Raw genomic sequence first — 26,397 nt, forward strand, 5'->3', positions numbered from 1 at the left:
TTTACCGCCAGCGTCAGGCTTCCCTTTCATGCATGGCTGTCTTGGAAAGACTGAGTGGTTTCCAACCTGCTGAAGGCATTTAAAGAAACTATGGCCATAAATTAAGCTGTACATGGTGTCCAACATACCACCTCCTAAACCCAAGGGGATCTGTGTGAACAGCTTGAAAAGGCCAGTCACCACTTAAGGGCTGCATTTTCATGGCTGACCTGAAATGAGAGGTGATGACTTCCATTGTGACCCAATAAACAAAAGGAACTTAAAGGTTGCTCTACAACTCTAACTTCCAGTCATCCCACCCCTCACTCCAATGAGCACATAGCCTATCCCCAGCCATAACTCCCACCCCACAAGAACAGCACGACTGCTTTATAACACCATCTGAAAGCAAACACTGTTGTTATTTTTTCCCCCTTGCTGGGACAATTCCTAACTAAGATGGATAAATTGTGGTCAGGACCTAAGCAGGTTAACTAGTGGTCATCATGTTGGTGGTGTTTTTGAGAAAGAAAGAGAAAGAAAGGAGGGGGAGGAAGGAAGGAGGGGGAGGAAGGAAGGAAGGAGGGGAAGGAAGGAAGGAAGGAAGGAAGGAAGGAAGGAAGGAAGGGAAGGAAGGAAGGGAAGGAAGGAAGGAAGGAAGGAAGGAAGAAGAAGGAAGGAAGGAAAGGAAGGAAGGAAGGAAGGAAGGAAGGAAGGAAGAAAGAAAGAAAGAAAGAAAGAAAGAAAGAAAGAAAGAAAGAAAGAAAGAAAGAAAGAAAGAAAGAAAGAAAGAAAGAAAGAAAGAAAGAAAGAAGGAAGGAAGGAATCAGGCCCAATTGGACAAAAACATTTGTAATCTAATACCAGTTGTGACAGAAGGCAGATGCTGGAATCTCACGGGTTTCCTTTTTGAATGGGTTTTAATTGAAATTGAAGATGAAAAATGCAGATTACATTAAGTGTTATCATCGTCATTATCATCATCATCATCATCAATATGTTAAAACAGTAACATCTGAACAGTGAGGCATCTAATATTTATACACTTTCTAATTTTAATTGGCTAAGAGCAATGCATTATCAGATAGATATTTACACAATCATTTCAAGCCACAGTCAATAATAAATTCCCTCCCTCAAAACAGAACAAAAAAAAAGACCCTCCCCGCAACAATATATTTTCTCACACTGTTAAGTCTCTTTCTTTTTCCCCACATATTCTTGTAGACCCAGAGTCTTCTTAAGTTATTTAGGAACAATTTCTCAATGGAGATCCTGGACCAGCCCCCCTTTTCTCTTAGTTCCATCTTAATTTTTACAACTTTGAAACCACATAACCAGTGTGGTCTCACCATCACGATAGAGTCCCGAATGATTAGAACAATTTTCTGTTTCTCCAATGTGAGGCGATGTGAACATCTCTAAAAATAAGTTGCAATTCATACCAAAATAACAATAACAATAATAATAATAATAAAATTTCAGTTCCACAGAACAGTTTCTTCAGATCACTGTGACAATATTATAAACAAGTTAACTTACTGATAAGATTCTTATGGATTTCGGTAAAGAGGTACTGATTAGTTTTGATTTCTTTTTTAGCTGCTTTATAAACAAGGATTTTTTTTTTCTTTAAGTCAACTGGTGGAAGAGACTTTCCTCATCCAGGTTAGAATCTCACTTGACCCCAGGGAATGCCGCGTGAGAAACCCACCCCACCCCAAATGCCCTGGTTTTCTGATTTATGTCTTGCTGTTAGTAAATGGAAACCATGACAAAGTTTACATTAGCAGACACATCGACATGCCCCAGCCTATAAATATTCCACAACAGAAAATAGTGTCATGAATCCATCCCAAGAGAAACTCAAGGTTTCTTTGGGACTTTGGAGAAGGGGGTAGGGAAGGAAGCCTACCAATGCAATTCTCTTTCACAGTAAGAACCTCAGGTGAGAGATGATGCAGGTCTTACTGAAACTGGGACATTGAGCCTTGGGGAATGAATGAAGAGATGGGAAAATGGAGGTCACCTGAAAAACCTGGAACTGGTTCCGTCCCAATGGGTAACTTGTCTTCATGGTCGGTTGTGGTCTCCTTATTATAAAGGTGGCCGAGGATGAGTTTAAAAGCCCATTTCCATAGTGGTTCATAGAACGTCCTGCCTGGGACATAGATGCGTCCTTGAACTTGACCCCTTAGAGTGTCAGCTGGAGCTTCGTCATGTTCCTTTGGTGCATGTTGTGGTGACGCACTAACTCATCTGAGCGGGCAAATTTTTTCTGACAGCTGGGCCACCGGCAGCTGAAGGGCTTTTCACCTGTTAACAGAAGAGACAGTCAGGTGTGCAGGCAGCGGAGGAAGCGGGCACATGCACAGTACCAAAGACAGACCCGGAATCAAAGGCTTGGGTTAAGTCATAATAAAGGAACAGAAGGAGCTGCCATGGGAAGTCATCGGATCACAGGATTTAGGGCCAGAAGGGACCTGTGAGGTCAGCTAGTCCAATACCCTCATGTTACAGATGAGGAAACTGAGTCTCAGAGAAGGGAAGTGAGCTGGAGCTGGAAGGGACCTTACAGGTGATGAAGTCCAAGCCCTCATTTCACAGATGAGGTCACTGAAGCCTAAGGAGGTTGTGACTTATTCAAGGTCACACATGTGTCTGAGGCTGGATTTGAATTCAGGTCCTTTAAATTTAGAGCTCTTTCCACCAAAATTCCCTGTTTCTCAGAGGCAATATACTCCAACCTTCTCATCTGAAGTGAGATATAAGTGACTTGCCTAAGGTCATGCAGGTAATAAGTACCCAAGCTGGGATTTGAATTCACTCCTCCTGACTCTAAACACTACATTCTTCCGAATTGTACCACAAAGCCCACTAGTGGGTGCTCTCTCAGCGAAGGTCTTCAAGAAAAAGCTGGATGATCATCTTTGACCACATTGTCAAGTATCATAGACTACATTGATACGGTGATTAATAGAAAACTAATATATTGCATTTCTACCCATTATCACTTGATGCAATGAGGAGTAGCCACTGATGCTTGGACACTAGATGGCTACTGAGATCCCTTCCAGCTCTGAAGGTCTGGGATTCTGAGTCTCGAAATTAGCTTGGGCTCTTTTCCTGAAAAAAAGGAAGCTTGATAGGAATCAGAAAAGTGACATGGCCCTAATGCCATCGGAGGGCACATTCATAGAAATAGAGTAACCAGCACGAGGGAGGTGATAGCACCTCCCCTTTCCTCTGCTTTGATCAGATCCCATCAGAAGCATTATGCTCAGTCCTGGGACTGGGTAATCCAAATGGTGCCAGGCCATATGAAAACAGATGGAAGGAACGGTGATCACAGGACATAGATTCAGACCTGGACCTCAGTCATTCTCTCTCCAACCCCCCTCCCTCATTTTACAGATGAGGAAACTGAGGCCCAAGGAAGTGAGGTGACTTGCCCAAGGTTACACAGGTAGTAAGCAGCAGAGCTGGGATTCGAACCCAGGTCCTCTGACTCCAAATCCAGCATTCTTTCCACTGCACCACACTGGTGATATTTACCCTGGAAAAGAGAAGACTTAGGGGGTACATACTCTCTATTTACAAAAGCTTAAGAGTTTTCATGGGGAAGAGAGAAAGGTTTCGCTTAGTCTCAGAGTTCAAGTAGGACCAATCAGTAGGAGAAAGAGAACTAAATTTCAGTTCAATATGAGGAGACATTTCCTAACAGCTGGGCTTTGATGTATCAAAAACTGGAATGAGCTATCTCAACTCCACCCCAGGAAGTGAGGTGGCTGCTTCTCAGGGATAAAGGACAGGAGAATCTTATTAACGTATGGGCTCAAGGAGATGACCTCGGAGGCCCTTCCTATCTCTGAGATTCTTGTGTTTTCTAGAGAGATCCTTAAAATGGAGAGGCTAAAAGAGGCTTCTAGAACATCAGGTTCTAAACTTTTTGGCGTTCATAGATGTCTTTGGCAGTCTGGTAAAGCCTAGAGAGCCCTTCTCAGAATCTTGTTCATGAATGCATCAAATAAAACACATAGCTTTACCGTCAAATAGATTGCACTATAATAAGCAAAATAAAAAAGTTCACAGGCCCCCAATTAAGAACCGCTGCTATAGGAGAAATATATGGATTGGAATATTCTAATTAACAAGATAAATGGAATGGTCCATTAGCTCCTACCCTTTAAGATTCAATTAAATGCTGATGAAGTCCCCCCCAAAAAAGGTAACAAAATAAAATCTTAATTAGTTAGAGGACTTGAGGAATAGGAAAGCTTGGCTAAATAGAATCACATCTAAATAGAAAATATCTTTGTTTCATCCCAAGTAAGAGGATCCTTGATATGAGAGGAACCAGGAAACTTAGGGATGATGATTCTATGCTAACTCATATCTGAAGAAGGAAACTCAAAAAAAAAAAGTTTTTTTAACTTTGTAAAAACCACTGGTTTTCTTTCCTGTACCAGTAAGTAGAGTATAATGAGCCTCGCTGAGCCTTTCCTTGGTAACTGAGAACTTTGCAGGGCATGGAAGAAAATGGATTTGGGAGAAATAGGGCTGGATTCAGGTGTTTGTAGGCTCTCTGGGGACTTCTGCACTGGCCCCCTAGTGGATACATCGTTGTAAATGCATGAGATTTTGCAACAGAAGTCTCAAAAGCTCCATCCCTTGAATTTGTTCCATAGAGAGAGCAGGGAATGACCAATGGATAACCTAGATGATTACACTGGTATTTCCTTCTGTCAAAAGATCAATAGAAAGTTCCCCATAATGTTGGACAAACCACCGTGGCAGATTGATAGGAAGGTACGGAGGAGAGCCACACAGGCTGGGCAAACATTTAACTCTTCCAGCCAGAATAAACAAGTCCCAGCGATTTCCAGGGTTCTGGTTATGTTACTTCTGCTTACCTGAAGTCTTGCTTTATTGAGCTTCACCTCAAACTTTCTAGATCAAAACTTCTCCCAGCTAAAAAGATCTCAGCATGCCCATCCAAAGGGCTGGCTACATAAGACCAATGAAATCCTTTAATTTGCAGTTTCTAAAAGCTCTCACATGCCTTGCCAGAAATAGAAGAATAGATTGTCACTGTATGCTTAACACAAATGCTACAGGAAATCATTCTCTGGACTATCGGAAGGACCTTGGAAGGCCACCAGTGGCCCAGTACTCTCTGAAAGCATCACTCATGTTGACTGTCATAGAGGGGGCATCTGGGATCATCATATTAACTAGATTTTCCTAATGGCAATAGTCACTTGAATATTACTTTTAAAGGGCTTATAGCTACTACAAACAACTTTGTGGCTACCCATGGGAGTAAATTAAGTACTTTGGAGTTTATTAATCCTTTCTAGCCCCTAAAACACTCATTTGGTATGTTAGATTATATATATATATATATATATATATATATATATGTATGTTAGATTAATATATATATATATATATATATATATATATATATATATATATATATATATATGGAAGGGGAGGGGAGGAATTCAATTCCAGAAACTGGATGTGGATACAAGCTGAAAGAGATACCAATCATTACTGTGTTATACAGCCTTATTGACTTTTGCTTCAATTTTCCACCCCTTTCAATGTGGCAAAAATGCATCTAAGTAAACTATTCTTTTAGGCTCGTGAAACGAATCCCTGCTAATCTCAACTATCTCCCTTACTGAGCCTATTTTCAAACGAAATTGTCAACTTAATTTCCAAAGGTATCCAGGAGAATTTTCCCTGTCTCTCTATGCTAGATTCTCCCCCACCATATGGGAGTATATCCAGAAGAAGAGGAAGCTATTCCAGAAGCTGCCCCAAATGTCCAGAGTGTCCCAGAAATCTTAGTGCAGTTATTTTAAGCTATTAAAACTTAAAATTTCACTAAGACTTTTGAAATACCCTGTATGTGTGCAAAGAGTAGCCAAGTGAAATATTGTATCCACGCTGTTGGACACTATCCATGGGAACTCTCTGTTGAGTCAGGGCAATCTGAGTCTGCACACACATCCTTATACCAATCATGGTGACATAGGAAACAAAGAAAAGAGAGAGGCCTTCTGGGTCCTTAGAACATCATTTTTCCTTCTTTAGCCTTCCCATAAAATGAGGGGGATGGACAAAATGATTTTTAAAGCTCCTTCCAGCTCTAACTCCTGTGACCCTGTAATCCCTAAGCATCTCTGTGGAAGGCAGAAATATGCCCCTTCTCTGCCAAAGCTAGTCCTCACTGTCTTGCCGTTAGAGGGGAGAAATCAGTGATTTCAAGGTGAGTAACTGAGGGCAGTAACATGGGTTATGTGAGATCATGTATGAGAATCATAATGCACAATGCTAATGTAAAGGCAGCTAGGTGACACAGTGGATAGAGCTCTGGGTCTAGAGTCAGGAAGATCTGAATTCAAATTTGGCCTCAGACTGTTAATAGCTGTGTGACCCTGGGAAAGTCACTTAACCTGTGTTTCCCTCATTTTCTTCAACTGTAAAATGGGGCTAATAATAACAGAACCTACCTCGCAAGATTGTTGTGAGGATCAAAGGAAGTATTATTTATAGAGCACTGCTCACAGTGCCTGGCACAGAGTAGGTGCTTTTATAATGTTTATTCCCCTCCCTTCCTTTCCCAAAAGAAATGCTATCATTATTGTTTCTACAGGAAAACAAAACAAAACAAAGCACATATATTGATTTGTGAAAAGCATTCATTTTGATGGAATATGAGAAATAATGTAAAATCCATGTTCTTGACCATTGGGTCATGGTACGGAAAGAATGTTGGGCTGGAAATGAGCACATGTGGGTTCATGTCCTAGCTCTGACACTTAGTGGCTGTGTGACCTCGGACAAGTTACTTTATCTCTCTAAGCCTTGTGTCCTCATCTATAAAATGAGGAGCTTGGGCTCTGTGGCCTTTGAGCTCCCAACTAGTTCAAGGATTCTATGATCTCTGCTGTTGCCTCCTATTTCCATTGTACTCTAAGGTTTACGATGCATTTTCCTGCCAAAAACTATGAAGAGAGTATGCAGTATTTGAATTATTACCCCCATTTTACCAGATGAGAGAAACCAAGTCTCAGAGAGGAAAAAGCCTAGCCTAACATCACACAGCTAGGATTAAAGTCAAGATCTGAACTGTCCTAATTCCAGTTCCAGTACTCTTTGCACTCTACCATGCTGGCCCTCATAAGGAGCTCCCTGACCTTGGGCAAAACACTTAAGTCCTCTGGACCTCAGTTAACTCATCTGTTCTATAAGGGCTAAGTGACCTCTAAAGTTCTTTAGGGCTCTACCATTCTATGATTCTATCAAACATGTTCCATTAGACTGGAAAAATTATTCCTGGCCCTAGGGCACTGGCTACAAGATCTCTGAAACTGAGCCAAGGTGGTTCATCTCTCCCAAAATAGAGAGAATGACCTTAGTGAGATCAATAAAGAGAAGTTATTTCGGGGAGGGAGGTTTGAGGTATGCTGCTTTCCCACTGAAGTTGATCATTGACTAAAAATTAAATAGAGGGATAAAATTTGATTCTTCTCTCTCTTCAGAGATAATCAATTTTTAAACATATGGAATGGGAGCAGGGTTTCTTACTATTCTTTTTTCTTTTTTTTCTTTCCTTGAACATTTCAGTGAATTGTAATTTTCCTTGGGTTGGATTAGAACTGCCTGGATTTGGGCCTCCTCTCATCACAAACAACTTCATTCCACATACACATCAAGAAAACAATGAAAAATAAATGTGAAGAAAAGTTTTACGCACTTGTTTTACCTGTATGAGTCCTGGTGTGAGTCTTCAGGTGGTCAGACCGGGAGAACTTTCTCTGACAGGTTTTACACTGGAATGGTTTCACACCTAAACAGATAGAGAGAGTCTAGTCCCAAACTGGAAAACCTTGGGGCAGAGCGAGGACGTTAGGTATGTCCCTCACCAAGGTACTAGAGCTAATGCTACTGCTCATTGGAATCACTATTCATCACAAACTCAAGAAGCAAATGGCTCTCTGCACCAGCCTTCTTCTGTCTTGGGAGCTAGGTTCCCAACCAGAAATGTTCAGCTTCTTCCCAGCTCCATAAGAACAGAAATATACCTTCAGAGTCAGTTTGGAAAGGGGGTCACAGGTAGCATATTTCCCATCTCTAAAACCTCTCTCTGTCTCTCTGTCTTTGTCTGTCTGTCTGTCTGTCTTTCTCTCTCTGCCTATCTCTCTCTCTTTCTCTGTTTGTCTGTCTGTCTCTCTATCTCTGTCTGTCTGTCTTTCTTTCTCTCTCTGCCTATCTCTCTCTCTTTCTCTGTTTGTCTGTCTGTCTCATTACTTCCAGATGACTCCTCATAAGACTATTGTTCTGTGGTTGGGAGGAGAAACTGGGCGCGATTAAAGTAATATCTTGGTTTTCTTTGTTTGAAGCAGAAAGCCAACAGAGATGAGAAACTTTAAAGCAAATATTAAACAGACGACTGACTCATGACCCAATTCCAACTAGCAATATTCAGCATTAATGAGAGCCAAGAAAACATTCACATCCTGTCAAGAGCTGGACCTACAAACCTGTGTGTCTCCTTTGGTGTCTTTTGAGTTGGTCCGATCGAGAGAATCGCCGTTCACAGTCCTTGAAGTCACACTGGTAGGGTTTCTCACCTTGAAGAGGACACAGATTGCACATGAAAAATCATATTGGACATTGGGAACAGAGAGACAAAGGACAGCTGCCTCCATTGTCACTGGAGAATACCAAAGAGAAACAAGAAAGGCTTCTCTTATGGATGATATTAAATCTCCATTTCTGGAATCATCCTTACACCATCCTGGATGACAAACCCAGAATCACGTATTGTGGGAAACTAAGATGTTGGAATCAATTCAATAAGTATTTACTGAGTGCCTACTATGTGCCAGTCAACCAGCAAACATTTCTTAAACACATTATGTGAGAGACGGGTGTATATGGAAAAGCAAAATTCAAAAAACAAAAACAGTTCCAACTCTCAAGACACATATATTCTAAAAATGGGGAAGATGATATATAAATATCTAGGTTCATACAAGATAGATGCAAGAAGTTTGTGTCTATCTTGAATCAACTTAAATGTGAACCTGTTATAACCACTACTGCCGCCACCACCAATTCCAAGTACAAGTAGCCTGCACATTCCTGGAGGTCCGAAACTGTCTCACTTCTATATTTACATCACTAGAGCTTACCATGATCCTTGGCACGTAGTAGTTGCTTAATCAACACTAATTGATTATCGGTTGATTGATTTCATCCATGAAAACTTGTAAATATGGTTTACTAAATTGTAAAGGGGTTGTGACCACAGGCGGGAGTGAAGGGAACGAGCATTTATTAAGTGCCTACTATGTGCCAGGCACTATGCTAAATGCTTTACAAATATTATCTCATTTGACCAAAAGATCATAGAAAGCTGGAAGAGATCCCAGAGGTTATCTAATTCAACCTTCTCCTTTTACAGATGGGGAAACTGAGAGCTTGAGAAGACAACAGGTCTTAGATAGCAGAGCTGGGACTTGAATCTGGGTCCTCTGATTCTGAAATCTGCATCCTCAAACACTTCCTATCTGTGTGACCCTAGGCAAGTCATTTAACCACTACCTGCCTCAGTTTCCCCAATGTTAAAAAAATGGGCATATAACAGCACTTTCTTCACAGTGCTTTTGTGAGGATCAAATGAGGTAATATGTGTAAAAACCCTTAGCAGAGTGCTGGCACACAACAGGTGCTATATAAATGCTTATTCCATCCTTACCACTACCAATGGTGGAAATGCCCACATTGACAAAATCCAAGATAAGGGGTTCTTGTTTATCTATAGACTTTTAAAATTGAGAGAGAGAGAGAGAGAGAGAGAGAGATGGATGGATGGATAGACAGACAGACAGGTAGATAACTGTATTTCCTTTGCAATCCTATGCATTTTATCTTATGCATCTGAAAACCAGTGGTTTTTTTTGGGGGGGAAGCATGGTGTCTAGGCTTCCCCAGACTGCCCATGGGATCCAGGACACAAAAAAGGTTGAGAATTCTTCTGCTGAGTCCTCTAAGTATAACAGCTGATATTTACTCAGTTTTTTAAGGTTTGTACAGATCTTAACATAAGCTAATATCTCACGTGGTCCTCACGACCCTGAGAGGGAAATGCTGTAGTCCCATTTTATTCACATGAGAAAACTGAGGCTCAGATTGTGAAGTGACTTGCTCAGGATCACAACACAGCTAGCAAGGATCTGAGGCAGGATTCGATCCCAGGCCTTCTTGACTCCATTGTACTATTCACATGATACTTTGCATCCCTGTAAGAATGTTGTATTTGTAGTCAGGAGGGCCCACATTGATACAGAAACCTAACTGCATGCCCCTGGGCAAATCACTTAACCTCTCTCAGCCTCAGTTTCCCAATCTGTAAAATGAGAACAATTACAGCACCCACTTCAAAGAGTTGTTGAGTAGATCAAATAAAATAATATGTGTCAACTTATTTAAAATCCTTAAAATGCCGCTGAGCTGGTAGTTATGAGAAATTTCTGGCTTCCCCTTAGCAGGGAAGATTAGGCGACGGGGTTGTGAAACTGCTTTTCCAAGTCTGGCCTCAGTGAGTGAAGCCCTCTCCATACAAAAAATCAGCCCCACTAATGCTGGGAAGTGAGCTGGAGAGGCCAGCTCAGTGACCGCAGGGTCTTCCTGGCTTCTCTGTGGAATTCCCAGGCCTAAGAGAGGTGGAAAGTTGGAGTAGGACACGTCTGTGGCTCTGATCACTTCTACAAGCCTAGGATTTTCCAGGAGGCTATAAATGTCTGAACAACATTTTTAGAAAGATAATTATGGGGAGGAAAAGTTGCTTACTATAGTAGCAAGATCACAGAATCATGGAATTTCAGAGCTGGATCAGACCTTGGAATCATTTCAGCCAGCCCTTACCTAAAGCAGGCATCCCTCTATGACAGGGGTTCTGAACCTGGCATTCATGGACCCCTAGAAGTCCTATGGATAGATTTCAGGGGGCCTGTTGGCTTGGATGGAGGAAAACAATTACAACTATATTTTCACTGACTTCTAACTAAAACTCAGCATTTCCTTCAATTACTTGAAAACCTTATTCTGAGAAGGCACCCGCAGGCTTCACCAGACTGCCAAAGGGGGCCATGACCCCAAAAACCAATCAGTCGAAAAATATTTCTTAAACACCCTACTATGTGCAAGGCACTGGCAAAGAAGAGAACTGAAGAACTTCTTTTCAGCATCCCTGGTAGCCAATAGGTTAAAACAGCATCTTGGTATGTAGGTCAGAGATAGGGACAGGATCTGTGATTTCATTGGGATAAGGACCTCCCAGTGGAGGAAACTCCCTCTACCAACGCAGGATAGCACCTTTTCCACAATTTATAGTCTGAGAAAGCTGCCAAGGCCACTGAGAGAAAGTTAAGTGACTGGCCCAGGACTCAACTGCCTGGCACACACAGGAGGAGCTTAATGTTTATTAACTGACTGGCTGGACTTGAACCCAGGTTTTTCTAGCTTCAAAGCTAGCTCGCAATCACCTATACCACTCTACCTGTCTTGGTGCATATATATGTGTACATGTATGTGTGTGTATGTGTGTGTGTGTGTGTGTAATAGGCCCATGCATGTGAATGTATATATGTGCATGTGTGAATGAATGTGTATAGATGTACACATATACATGTATATGGATTTTTTTCTTGAAAATCAATTGGTCAACAAGAATCTATTAAGCGCTGTGTGCCAGATACTCTGTTAGTCACTGGCAATACAAAGATAAAATAGTACCTGCCCTCACGAAGCTTACATCCATTCTATCCAGGGAAACAGAAGAGAAAGGGAAAGAGAATAAACATTTATATAGTACCTTCCATGTGCCAGGCACATGCCAAGGGTTTTTCTTTCTTTTTCCTTATTTTTTTTTTAACAAATATTATCTCATTTGATCCTCACAACAACCCTGGGAGGTAGATGCATTATCCCCATTTTACAGCTGTGGAAACCAAGGCAAACAGATGTTAAGGGACTTGCCCAGGGTCACACAGCTAGTAAGTACCCAAGGCAAGGTTTGAGCTCAGGTCTTCCTGACTCCAGGCTCAGTGCCCTATCCACTGCATCACTATGTACCCACATAAGTGGATACAGATACACATTACATACAAGGACAATATATGCACAATATTTGGAAGGGTATTTTCTGGGAGGAGACACCCACGGCTGAATGAATCACTAAGAGCCTTGTAAGAGGAGGAGCTTGAGTTAAATCCCAAAGGAGACAAGAGATTCTAAGAGAAGGCCTGGGGAAGTCTGGGGTCAAGGCATGGAGATGCGTGTGAGGGATGGTTTGAAGGCCAGCGTGGCTGTGCCATAGAAGGGAAGGAGAGTCATGTATAGTATTAGGCTAGAGAAGCAGGTGGGAGAAGATCTGTGGAGAGCTTTCAACTCTGGCGGGAGGAGCTTTTCACTGACCCTAAAGGCAATAAGGGAGTCTCTTGGGATTGAACCATCTCTGCTAAATAATGACATGTGATAGCTGAAACCCACTTCCCTCCTCTCTGGAGAGAGGCGGGAGGCTCTGGGTGAGTGATGCTGCATGCACAATCAGGGAAGATCACAGGATAGGCTGGGTTTACTTCACTGTTTTCCTTTGTTACAAGGGAAGGCTCGATGGGGAAGGGAAGTATTGAAAATAACTGGCTGAAGTCCTCCACCCACCTCCTGGTGGGGTGACAGACTCAAGATGCAGAATGAGACATAGATTTTTTTGGACATGGTCCATTCTGGAATTTTTCATTTGACTATGCATATTTATTACACAGGCTTTTATTTTTTTTCTCCAACCAGTCAAGGGGAGGTGAGAGGGAGAGGAAAAAAATTATTAATTTTTTAAAATTTAATTTGAAAAAGAAAATTGCTAACATTAAAAGGCATAAGTAAAATATTTTTAATTATCCTTAATTTCCAGTTATTTGGAAAGGAAACTCCATCTTTTATATTGTGTAAAAATTTACCACATCATCATTTTTCTGATCTTTATCCTCAAATGAAATATTTGCCAACATTAACATTAATCCAGGTTTCTACATGAGTTACCATTTCTCAAATGCAATTAACGAGTTTTATCATGAAGAATTAGGTGATCAAAGGACTATAATAAATCCATTTATTCAATAAATACATATGAAGTGTCTGCTGTGTGTAGAGCGCTATGTTGGGCACTGTGGGGAAAGACAATGTTTAAATATGATCTAAAGAGATTCTTCTCTCTTGGGACTAACTTGCAGTTTAATAGGGAGTGAGACTCAGGTCCCCGTAGCATTTTATTAGTTTATTGTGGAGGTCTCTGAAAAATAAAAAGGGAGGTTGTTAATGACCAGGCAGATGTGGATGGCTTCCTGGAAGAGGCAGCATTTGCCCAGAGCTATAAATGCAAAGTAGGCATTCAGTCAGCAAAGAAGGGGAGGATATTCCCAGGAAATGAAGTGACCAAAAGAGAGGGCATGAGAGCACAATCTGTGTTTGGGAGGCAGAGACATATTCAGTTTAGCCAGAATATACTGTGCTTGAAGAGGGATAATTTGAAATCAGGACGGGAAAGCAGATGGGAGATTGTAGTAGGCCTTGAAGGCCAAGCAAAGGAATGTGAACTTTGGCAGGAGCCAAAAATGCTTTTGCACTAACTGTCCCCATGCCTAGAATGTGTCCCCTCCTCACCTCTGCCTCTTATATTATCCCTTATTTCCTTCAAGGCTCAATTCAGGCATCTCCTCCTACAGGAAGCCTTTCCTGATTACTGCAATAGTTAGGTCACTCTGCCCCTCATTCAAAATTATTTTGCCATGGTGTCTATATATTTGATACTGATTTATTTGTCTACACATTGTTCCCTCCCCTAGAATGTAAGCTCCTTGAGGGCAGGTATTCAGTTAGTCAATAATTATTTGTTAATTGTCTACTAAGTAACAGGCACCATGCTAAAGTGCTGCAGATACAAAGAAAGGCAAAAAGACAGCCCCTGCCCTCAAGGAGCTTACAATATAATGAGGGAGATACCATGCAAACAAGTACAAAGAAGATTATAGAGAGGACAAATTGGTGATAATCAATAGAGGGAAAGCACTAGCATTAAGGGGCTTGGGAAAGGCCTCGTATCTTTCTTTTTGCATCCCCAGCACCTAGTAGAGTGCCAGGAGCAAAGGATGCCCCAAATAAGTGATTGTTGAATGAATAAATGAACCACTGAGGATTTGCGGGCAGAGGGGACACATGACTAGATTTAGCAGCCTGAATGCATCTTGCTTCCCAGCAGAAGCGTATTTGATCATTTGTCATTGTTATTATTGTTGTTATTTTTATGGCAATACTGAAACTTTTCTTCCCAAATGCAGATGATGTTACTGACCCACCCATCATCAGTAGACTGTGGGCCTTGAATTGTGATTTCCATCATTGGGGGAGAATTTTTCCTACTCCAACCACATACTCATATCTGTTAAGGAATGTTAAGGGGTCTTCTGAAGCCTGTGGACAGGTCCAACATCCCCATAGACCAACACCTCACATTTATGAAATGCCACAAACTAGCCTAAGTGGGTCTGTGGCCATGAGAGCTAACTGGCCTTTATACTAGGGAAAACTTGACCTTGGCCTCATAAGTGTTGCATTCTCATCAACTGGGATTATGCTAGACAGTCACGTAGCCTCTTTTTAAGAGAATTTAAAAAAAAAATAAAAAGATTTCCAGAAACACTCCACCCTTCTCAGCCCACTCAAAATTTCTAATGGCTTGCAAAGCAGAATTTCCCTTTGATAGCCCTCATTTCTTCTTTGCTCCTCAGCTGTGGCCAAAATGTTGGTCCCTGAAAGAAGGAATGGGCCAATGGGTGGCTTTGGAAGCAAAAACTCACTGAATCTCAAAATTGGAAGGAACCTCAGTGACTGTCAAATCCAATTTGTATCTGAAAAAGATTTCTCTCTCCAACATCCCTGACAAGCTGACCTCCAGCCTTTCTTTAAAGATTGCCAGTGATCAGGGACTACCCTCCCCTAATGGCGCGTTCTACTTTCAAATAACCCTAATTGCTCAAAAGGTTTGACATGGTAACAATAACAGCTAGCATTTCTACAGCACCCTAAGGTTTACCAAGGGCTTCACATGTGTTATCTCCTTTAATCCTCACCATAGAGTGCTGGGTCTGGAATCAGGAAGACTCATCTTCCTGAGTTCAAATCTGGCCTCAGACACTTACTAGCTGTGTGACCCTGGACAAGTCACTTCACCCTGTTTGCCTCAGTTCCTCATTTGTCAAATGAGCTGGAGAAGGAAATGGGAAACTGCTCTAGCATCGTTGCCAAGAAAACCCCAAACAGGGTCACAAAATGTGGAACATGACTGGAAAACAATAAGGTGAGTATCTGTGTTTACAACTCTGAGAAATAAGCGCCATTCTTATCCTACTTTACAAATGAGGAAACTGAGGCTGAGAAGTTACAATTAAGCAACTTGCCCGGGGTCACACAGCTAGTAAGTGCCTGAGACCAGATCTGAACTCAGGAAGATGAGTCTTCCTATTTCCCAGCCCAGTACTCTAGCCACTCCTAAAATATGGGGCCCAGAACCGAGCACAATATTTCAAATGTAGCAGCACCAGGAGAGAGTCTAGTGGGACTGACAGCAGTATGGGGAAGCGAATAAAGCACAAGACTTGGAGTCAGGAAGACCTGGGTTCAAGTCCTACCTCAGATACCCAGTAGTCATATGAACGAACCCTTCACTGCCTCCATTCCTCATCCGTAAAGGGTTGGATTTGATGGGCCCTGAGGCGCCATCTGGCTCTAAATCCAACACCTCTTTCTTCCTCCATTCACCCCTGTTAGCCCATTCTTAGACCTCTCAAAAACCTCCCTACTTCCCACTACAGAAATCCCTTGTTTCCTTCCCAGCATCCCTGAACCCCACTTGGATCCAGGTTTGAAATACTTACCTAATGTTTTAAGGGTAAATCCCAGGATCAGGAGCCTTCGTGGAGGGAGCTCGCTGCTGTCCAACATGGAGCAGCTCAGAGTAAGAACAGCTAGGAGGGAGCTCAGATACAAAGTAGTGAGACTGACTTACCAGTGTGCTTCCTGCTATGCATCTGTAAGTGGGACAGCTTGAAGTATCGCTTGTTGCAGCCTGGATACGCGCACATGAACGGGCGTTTCTCATTGGTCTCCGTGGCTGACCTCACGATAGTAGGGGCTACCCCCGGCACTCGCCGGACATCCTGCAGTGACAAAGCCACAGGTCAGATGAAGTATTACCTCTTGGAACAGAGCTAAGGGATAGATCGGAGCACCCAGGTCTGTCCCTGGACAGCTAGGTGGCGCCATAGTGCATAGAGCTTGGAATCAGGAAGCCTCATCATTCTGAGTTCAAATCCAGCCTCAGATACTTACTAGCTGTGTGACTCTGGGAAAGTCACTTAACCCTGTTTGCCTCAGTTTCCTCATCTTTAAAATGGGCTGGAGGAGGAAATGGCAAACCGCTCCAGTATCTCTGCCAAGAAAAATGGGGTCACGAAGAGTCAGACAAGAAACAACTGAACAAGGTACACCGTGAATGGAAGAGAAAAAAAACAGCTCTGACAATATGATGAGCCAGGAAAGTTCCCAGTACATCATAAGTCCCTGTCCTTCCCCCTCTCTATAGGAGGCAATGATGTTGTACATTAAACGTCATTGATTTGAAAAGCTATAAACATGCTCATATTCTGACCTTGTAATTCTTCTTTGGGGAATAACCCCAAGGCAGGAAAAATAGCCAACATTTCTATTTTGCTACCAGGTTTACATCATCTCATAATGGCCCTGTGGAATAGGTACCGATGGGTATTATTATCCCAAAGAAACAGACTCAGTCATTAAGTAACCTGTCCAGGATCACCCAACTAGGGTCAGAGGTGAGATTCAAACCCAGGCTTTTTTGACTCCAAGTTCAGAGCTCTTTCCTTCATACCGCGATGTTCCTCAAAGTAATAGTAAGAGGAGGTGAGGAAAAGAGGAATTTGTATTAAAAAAATACTCATTTGTGATTTAGTCATTTTTTAGTGGTTTTCCCCATTTGGGGTTTTCTTGGCAAGATACTGAAGTGGTTTGCCATTTCCTTCTCCAGCTCATCTGGCAGATGAGGAAATTGAGGCAGAGTGAAGTGACTTGTCCAGGGTCACACAGCTAGTACATGTCTGAGACTGGATTTGAACTCAAGAATTTGAGTCTTCCTGACTCCAGGCCTGGCTCTCTGTTCACTGTGCCACTTAGCTGCCCCTAGATGACCATTTTAAAAAACCTGTAATTTCATCCCTCCTTTCATGAGGAACTTCTTCTTCCCAAGCATATCATCCCCTCCTCTGTGACAGTTTTAATGCTACCAGGATATGTGACTTTCCTAGGATAGCACAGCTGTAAACTTGAGCCCAGGTCTTTCTGACTTTGAGACCAGCCACCACTGCCAACCTCATTTATCCTCTTGACCTGATCTCCTAATATTTTAGTCTGTCTTCAGTTAACCTATACAACTCATTCATTTTACTTGACCTTATAGCTTTCTTAAGGTTGTTTATTCCAGGTACAAAGCCAGGATTTTGTAAATTCTCCCACATCTATAGGTCATCTTGCCTAATAGGGAGACACCTTAACTCTCTGTCCCCTCTAATTCTATTCCCTCCATTCCTCTATTCCCTCTAACTTAATTCCCGCTAATGCCTAGCATAGACTTTTGCATATAGTAGGTGTTTATTAAGCTCAATGGAAAGGTGGATGGATGAGTGAATGAATGAATGAATGACGCACTTAACACACACACAGTGCTTTAAAATGTTAGAATCTTAGGGTGGTTAGAACTGGAAAGGCTTTAGAACACAGAACATCATAGAAAGCCCTTAGAACAGAATGTTTTAGAGCTATAAAGCACTTTGATGTCTGAGACTATAGAATATGAGAGGTAAAAGAGACCTCACAGCGGTGGGGAACCTGCAGCCTCCAGGCCAAAGGTTCCCCAAAGGGCTGCACTTGAGGACCCAGAGTGCCACATGTGGCCTTGAAGACGAAGGTTCTCCACCCCCATGGCTTAGAATATAGAACGCAGAATGTTAAAAACTGGAAGAGTGTGTAGATAACAAAATGCTAGAGCCAGAAGGAACATGAGAGACCTTCTGACCACCCTCCTCACTTTATAAATGAGGAAATGGAGATTCCAAGAACTTGATTGACCTTCTTTAGGCTACCCAGCCAATGAGTGCCAGAGCTGGAGCTAGAATCCAGTTCTCTTGAAATCTGGTAAAGCATTTTCCCCACTGTACCATCTTGACTTCCACGTTATTGTCATGGGCTGCCATGTATTGTGAGACGCATGATCAAATCGATAGACCACCACAGTACCCTGGCATAAGGAGCCGAGATTTCATGAATGTCACTTTTGACTTTAGAAATTTTGGTAGAAAAATTAAGAGATAAAGCAGTGCTGTTCTATTCATTTGTAAAATTAGGGAGTTGCATGAGGTGATCTCTTGAGTCCCCTTCCAGGACTGACATTCTATGATTCTATTCTATGATACTCCTCCAGAGTTCTAACCATGGGCCACTGAAATTAAGCAGGGATGATTGGAAGAGAAGTCAAAAGAAGTACTGTCCTTTCCTCCGATCCACAATAAATGTACTACAGTGATAAAATGACAAAAGGGTTTTCAATGGAAGGAGTATGGAACAGTAAAGAAAATCAGAAAAAAAAAACCAACTATAAGATCTTGATGTAAAATAACTTAGCTAGAAAATGAGGGTGTTCAACTAGATCATCCATCATTCTCTCTCAGCTCTAAAATTCTATTAATTCCATTGCCATACTGGTTCTTAACCTGGGGTCCATGACTTTGATTTTTTTTTCTATTTTGATAACTGCATTTTAATATAATTGGTTTCCTTTGTAATACTCTGCATTTTATTTTATTCTTTAAAAATTATTATTCTGGGAAAGAGTCCATAGGCTTCACCAGACTGCCAAAGGGCAGCATGATACAGAGAAAAAAAATTAAGAATGCCCAGATTAAAAAGTTGTAAATTTTAGCACTGAAAAGGAACTTCAGTGTCATATTACCTAATCCCTACATTTTACAGATGAGGAAATGGAGGCCCAGAGTGATTAAACAGCCAGCTTTTGCAAAACTGGACATGTATTTGAGATTCAAACCTTGATTTTCTGACACCCAATCCAGTGACTTTTCCCACTATGCCATGGTCTCCTGCATGTTGCTTCTGCTAATAGAGAATGAAGGAAGGTACCCACCTCAACCTCTGACCTAGTGGCCATTCCAGCCCATTCCTGCATCTCTAACAAAGGAAGCCCTTCATCAGGGGTACAGTTTACTCTTTTTCATATTCTACTCAGAGATGGGAGTATTTGGGAATCTCTCAAGCTTTCCTTGAGTTCTGTTAGACATTCCTGAACATGCAAGCACAAGCTTTAAGCACTTACTATATCGTAGATATTATTCAGTATTTCATTCAGTCATTGACAATTATTAAGCATGTGACAAACAGGAAGAGTGTTGGACTTGAAGCCAGAGAACCATGTGCTACCTACGTGGCTTTGGGCATGGCCCTCAGCCCTTGCTCCTCATTTATAAAATAAGGAGGTTAGACTAAATTGTTAAGGTCCCTACTCACTCTAAAATCTGTTAGCCTATGCTCCTATGCTGCATCCACATAAGTAATAATAATATAACATTTTAAAGTTTACAAAAAACAAAAAACACTCTTCATGTATTATTCAGGTCTCCTCGGCAGAATGTAAGCTTCTTCAGGACAGAAACTGTTAACAGCTTTTTTCTTTGCATGCCCAGCACTTAGCACTGTGCCTGGAAGATGTGATAAATTTTTATTCATTTGGGTCTTTTTTAACTTTAAATCTACGATCTTTTGATCCTATGTTTGCTTGGTTATCTCATTTCAGTAGCTCCGAATGCAGAAATTCCTTCTTTCTTTTCTTCCTTCCTTCCTCGCTTCTATTTTTATTCCTTCTTCTTCCCTTCCTTCTTTCCTCCTTCCCTTCCTTTTTTTACTCCTTTTTTCTTCCCTTCCTCCCTCCCTTCCTTTCTTTACTCCTTTTTTCTTCCCTTCCTCCCTTCCTTCCTTCCTTTCTCTCTTTTCCCCCCTTCCCTTCCTTTCTTTCTCTCTCTTCCTCGCTCCCTTATTTTTTCCCCTTCCTTCCTTCCTCACTTCCTTTTTCATCCCTTCTTTCTGTCTTTCCTCTCTTCTCCTGCCTATTTTCCTTCTTTCCTTCCTTTCTCAATTTATTTTTCTTTCATTCTTTATCTCTCTTTGTTTTTTCTTTCTATATTTCCTTTATTTTCTTTTTCTTTCTTCTGCATACATTCATTCTCTTTTTTCCTTCTCTTTTCTCCTTTCTTGTTTTATTTTCTCTCATTTTCTTTCTCCTTTCTTTCTTTCTTTTTCTTGGCCTCCCCACTGCCTTGCACATAAGAGATGCTTACTAAATGTTAGTTGTATTGAATTGAATTCAATATGAAGAAAGTGGTCAAATAGCAGTTTCTATACTAGATAAATAGATTATCTGGAACATCAGGGTCTATCTTACCCCATTGGAAAGCACAGCAAAGTGAGATCACTCTGTTCCATTACAAAGAAACTTCACTGGAAACATTAAGGAAGATCGCTCAGCTGATGATGACATCATCATCAGCTGGCCAATTCCAGTTATTCCTAATCTAGGGCACTGGTTACTTTGAAGAAAGCATCATATGTGTGATAGGAGTTGTAACAACAAGAGCCAGTCACAGCATCAACCTTTGGTAACTGTATTCATTTTTGAGCTGTTGAAAAGAGCTAGGGAGGTGGCCTTCAACAAAGTTCTCTGATTTCTCAGAAACTTTTTAACTGTTATTTTGCCTTGGATTTGTAGCTCGCTAGGGACGAGTCCTTCCCTTACACCGGCCCACTGTTAGGGTAGCTCCCGCTGGACAGGTGAAGCCAATGTGCAAGGTCAGCCCAACAGCGGGACCACCCTGAATAAAGAATAATTGACATTTTTTACATCTGCAAAGTGCTTTCCATATATTAAAACAATTGATCCTCACAATGACCTCATGAGGTTGAGACTCCAAGTCAAATCATCACCATTTTATAGATAAGGGAACTGGAGCTCAGAGAAATGGTTTAGTTTACTGGATACAAAGCTGGACTTGGAGACTCAGTTTCCTCACCTGTAAAATGATGAGGGTTGGACTTGATCACTTCCGAAGTCTCTTCCGGCTCTAAATTTGTGCTCTTAAGATTTGTCCGTGGTCACACAGCTACTAAGCCTCAGAGGCAGGTGTTAATGTTACCATTTTATAGATGAGAAAAACTGAGACCCAACTCAGGTAGTGTCAGATGCAAACTCAGTTCTTCCTGATCCCAGGTCCACCCACTCCAGGAGCCTGTACCCACTCACAGCCTCAAAAGGTAAAGGAAAGTTGAGGAGGAGGAAGGGGCAGGAAGGATCTTGGTCTGAGTCATAGAGTTTATATTGGCTTGCAGAGGAGCAGGAAACCAGCTTATCTGGAGGATGGGGGTCCTTGCTGTCAACAAGAGGAGCCCTATAATTAGCAGCAGATTACCGAATGCCCAATGGTGAAGAACCAAAAAGTGGGTTTGGGAGAAGGGGGGGAGTAGGAAATACTCACTTGTATTCCTCTAAAGACGCCATGAGTGTGTATTCTATATTGGGCTCCGCAGAGAATCGGAGTGGCATGGTTATCATTTTCATATCCTGTCGTATGGCTGCAAGCACAAAAAGAGAATTCTTGAAGTTCCCAGCCCCCTCTTGGAGACACCAAGCTTCCAATCATGGGGGGAGATTCCTTTAGAAGCCCCCAAAACAGACATCTAGTTTTGTCCTTTGACCTGGGCGGGTGGCGGGTGGAAGGGGAAGCCCAACCAGCTTAAATGCAATGCTGGGCCACTGGAGAAACTGCTCATTCAGCCCCCTGGCCTTCTCTTCTCATCCAGCCTCTAGCCTCCCTCATCAGCTGTGGCTTGGAGTGTGTGAGAAGCCCTCAGCCCCCGGGGTCCATATCTGGTAGAGCGTGCCTCTCACGGGGTGAGCAGAGAGGATTCGGAGGGGCGAGCTACATTTCCAGCTGAGACGTTTACCATCCAAACTGCAGACCCAGCGGGCAAGAGCGTCTTAGGAATGAGCAGAATGCTTCAAGTTTAACTTTAAGTGCCCTGGATTTTTGTCAGCACCTCATGACTCAGATGTTACAGATAGCACAGAGAAAGTGATGACATTTACAAGAATAGACGCTGCGGGCTGAGCAGTGGGGATTACAAATCAGTGGCCTAGCTCCACTTAACCCCCAGATCAGCTTCCCGGATTAGTTTAACCCTTTGTGCCTGATCCAGGCTGAGCCCAAAGATGCATCTCTAATGCCTTCCTCCCCCCCCAAAAACCCATTAGAATAATCCCCCCAACCAAGACATTCAGGAGAATCTAGGGGAGTGAAGAAAAACCCATAGGATGGGACAGGTTCTACAAGTAAGGAAGTGTTGGTGATTGACCTACAGGAACAGTGGCGGACTGGGGGGGAGGGGCAGTGAAAGCCACTGGGAATGTTCCCTTCAGGGTGGGCTGGCACAATGGACCCCATGTGGTATGCACCCCCACCCCAGCCCCAGCAGGTAGAGTTTGTATTCAAAAGTTAGCAGCATACTTGAATCCTTGTAAGTGGTATGGGGCTAGAAGGCAGAACCCTGGAGTCAGAAAGCCCTGGAATCATACCCTTCCTCCAACCCTAGAAGAAGTAGAAGCTTCACTTCCCACCATAAAACTTGCTAAGAAGCTACATATTACTGATGTGGCCATGGGCCTATCCCTTGTCCTCACTGTCCTCATCTGCAAAATGGTAGGTTGGACTATATGACCTCCACAGTTCCTATCTATGTTCCTACCAAAAGCCAGAAAGGGCATAGAGATGTGTTTTAATGACTGACTCTCTCAAAGTCAGTTCAGTCATTTTTGCAGTTGTATCTGACTCTGCGACCCCATTTGGGGGTTTCTTGGCAAATATGCTGGAATGGTTTACCATTTCCTTCTCATTTTTAACAGATGAGGAAACTGAGGTATACAAGGTTAAGTAACTGCCAAGGGCAACACAGCTAGCAAGTTTCTGAGGCCAGATTCGAACCCAGGTCTTCCTGACTCCAGGCCCAATGCTCTACCCACTAAGCCACCTAGTTGCCTGATTTTCTCATCTGCCAAGGCCTAAAATCTGTGATGTCTTCCGTCTGCACCACCTCCCACATTCAGTCAGTTGCCATAGTCCTGTTGTCTCTACCTCAATGGAGTCTCATGGGTCTACCCTTTCTTTTCCATTCCCAAGGCTATGACCTTCAATCCAGACCTAATCACCTCTTGTCTAGACCATTACAACAGGATCCTAATTGGTTTTTCTGCTTCTGGTCACGCTTTTCTCTAAGGTATCACTTCACACCACAGCCAAAATCATCTTCTCAATGCCAAAATGTCACGTCCCTGACCTACTCAGACACCTCCAGTGGCTCCCCATTGTTTAACCAATAAAATAGAAACGCCTCAAGCCTGGTGTTCAAGAGCCTCCTTGGAGTGGCTCCAATCAGTCTTCCCAGCTTAATTTCATGCACCTTCCCTTGACATACTCTATCTTCTAGCTAGTCTCCATTCACCAATCTTATCTTCAAATTGTGGTATAGAGGAGAGAACATTGCCTCTAGATTCAAATCCTGCCTCTGACACTAACTACCTATATGACTATGAGTAAGCCATGTCACCTCCCTGGCCTCAGTTTCCTCATCTGTAAAATGCAAGGATTGGACAAGGTAGTGTATAAGCCATGATTTTCCCCCAACTCCATTCACTGACACACCCAACCCCCACTTCAAAGAATGGATTGCCCTCCTCCTCCCCTATTTGTTGAAATTTTTCCCTTCCTTCTAGGTCTGGGTCAGGTGTCATCTCTTCCCTGACTTTTTCTCTGATTCCTCAAATCTTTCACACCTCTCAGTTTGAGCCCTCCTAGACACTGAAAATTCATATTGCATTTATTTTGCAGGATCATAGATACAGAACCAGAAGGGTCACCTAACGCCTCATTTTACAACTGAGGAAACTGAGGCCCCAAGAGGTGAAATAACTTAAGGTCATAAAGGTAGTAAGAGGCAGAGCAGGATTTGAACCCAGGTCCCAGGCTCGAAGTTCAGCACTTTCCATTTCACCCCTCCTAAGCAGCTAGAAGCCATGGAAAATATGTCCTTTGCTTTTCTCTTTATGTTCTAGGTATAAATCTTGGGATTTAGTGCCAGAACAAGCCTTAACAACAATCTAATTCAAGTCTCTCATTTTATAGATGAGGAATTTGGAGGCCTTGAGAGGGGAAGGGAATGTCTACCAGGTAAACTGGAGACCCAACTATTAGAAGTGGTTTGGAGGAGGGGCCCCTGTAGAATTCCTCATTTAGTTCCAGCCCTGGGGTTTTAAGAAAGGCTCATCTGACTTCTCGGTGTGGGATCATGATACCAAATTTGGAGAAGTCTGTTGTATCTCTACTCAGCTATGTTTCAGAGGCAGCTAGGTGACCCGGTTGATAAAGCTGTACATCTGGAGTCAGGAAGACCAGAATTCAAATCCAGCCTCAGTCACTTATTAACTGTATGACTCTGGGCAAGTCACTTAACTATCTGCCTCAGTTTCCTCAACTGTAAAATATGGCGGATAATAATAATAGCACCTACCTCCTAGGGCTGATGAGAGGATCAAATGAGATAATATTTATAAAGTGCTTAGCTTAGCATCTGGCACACAGTAGGTCCTTAATAAATACTTGTTTTCTTATTCCCTTCACTTTCTCTAAGCTGCAACCATTACCCATAAAAAAAACTCGGTTTTTCAAGGAGACGGATCAATACTGAAAAAGAACATAAAAAACAGGAGGGGGAGGAGAACTCGCCACCCAGAGCATCTATCTGCTGGGGAGTGGCTGAGCAAACAATAGTATATAAGTTGAATGGACTATTATTGTGCCATAAGAAATGATGGTTGTGAAGAATTTAGAGAAACATGAGAAATCTCCAATGAATATAAGCAGAGTGAAGAAAGTCACCCCAGGAGAACAGTATACGCAATGACTATGACAATGTCAAAGAAAAGAACACTATAAGATGACTATCTCATTGAAAGGCCATGAGCAACACTGGTTCCAGAGGACTGATATAAGCAAGCACACCTCTCTCCGCCTCTCCATAGAGAGACAGGGAGGACAGGACAGACACAGGATGTTTCATGTGCTGGCAGATATGTCTCTGTGCTTCTGTTTAACTGTTTCTCTCTCTCTCTCTCTCTCTCTCTCTCTCTCTCTCTCTCTCTCTCTCTCTCTCTCTCTCTCTCTCTCTCTCTCTCTCTCTCTCTCTCTTTTGCAAGGCAATGGGTGAAGTGACTTGTCCAGGGTCATACAGCTAGTAAGTGTCAAGTGTCTAAGGCCAGATTTGAACTCAGGTCTTCCTAAATCTGCGCCACCTGGCTGCCCCACATTTAACTGTTTTTCTTTATAACAGTGGGAGATTCTAGTCTGAGGGTGAGGTAAGGCTATATCAGATAATTATTCTGGTTATAAAAAAAGCATAAAGGCATTTTAAAAAACCCAATTTAGCATCCAGTCTCTGCCATTACAAACCTGAGAACATTCTAATAATAATAGCCAGCATTTATATGGTGCTTTAAAGCTAGCAAAGCCCTCTACATATGGTAGCTCATTTGATCTTCTCAACAACCCTGTGAGGTAAGGACTCTTATTATGCTTATTTTACAGAAGGGGAAACTGAGGCACTGAGAGGGTTAACTGACTTGACACATGACTAGCAAGCGTCTGAAGCAAAATTCAAATTCAGATATTCTTCACTCCAGCGTACCATGCAATGCACTGCCCCCCCCCCCAACTGCTTGGTGGCTCTTTGGGAAAAGAAGAGACCAGGTCAATGTCATCAGGAAAACTAGTTAATATTGCTGGCCAAGTGTGTGTGGCCTAAGAGAGAGATGAAGTCATCAAAGCTCTAGGCTGATAAGGCCCCTGGAGCTCTTTCTGCCCCTTTGTTTAGCACAGAATTCTGCAGGAAATGAGTCCATCACCCCCTTGGACATCCTCAAAGGCAGAGTTCGAGGGCCATTGTCCAGAGTGAGGAAACCAAAACATGAAATGATGAAAATGCAGAATGTTCCAAAATCCGCGTTGTGCTTGATTGTAAGCTCATTGCAAATACGGATTATTTCATTCATTTTCTTTGTTTCCAGGCAAATAGGAGAAGCTTATCAATGCTGGCTGACTG

The 26,397-nt window shown here is 42.4% G+C and overlaps 1 protein-coding gene across 5 annotated transcripts in view; it reads right to left on the reverse strand.

The window, feature by feature from the left end:
• Positions 1-880: 880 nt before the first annotated feature.
• The window catches only part of WT1 (WT1 transcription factor), a 66,135-nt gene continuing 40,618 nt past the window's right edge, over positions 881-26,397 (reverse strand). For 3 of the 5 annotated variants that reach the window (XM_020963885.2, XM_020963886.2, XM_078148964.1), the window contains 5 exons: positions 21,726-21,822; positions 16,124-16,274; positions 8,538-8,627; positions 7,751-7,843; positions 881-2,295 (listed from right to left, as the gene is read on the reverse strand). In XM_020963885.2, coding sequence (XP_020819544.1) covers positions 2,174-2,295; positions 7,751-7,843; positions 8,538-8,627; positions 16,124-16,274; positions 21,726-21,822 — 553 coding nt within the window. In that variant the 3' untranslated portion in view covers positions 881-2,173. The remainder of the gene's footprint in view (positions 2,296-7,750; positions 7,844-8,537; positions 8,628-16,123; positions 16,275-21,725; positions 21,823-26,397) is intronic. The other 2 variants (XM_078148963.1, XM_078148962.1) reach the window with 1 other exon arrangement.

Source organism: Phascolarctos cinereus, unplaced genomic scaffold (genome assembly GCF_003287225.1).
Source record: "Phascolarctos cinereus isolate Bilbo 61053 unplaced genomic scaffold, phaCin_HiC Scaffold_9;HRSCAF=440, whole genome shotgun sequence".
Classification (NCBI taxonomy): Eukaryota; Metazoa; Chordata; class Mammalia; order Diprotodontia; family Phascolarctidae; genus Phascolarctos; species Phascolarctos cinereus.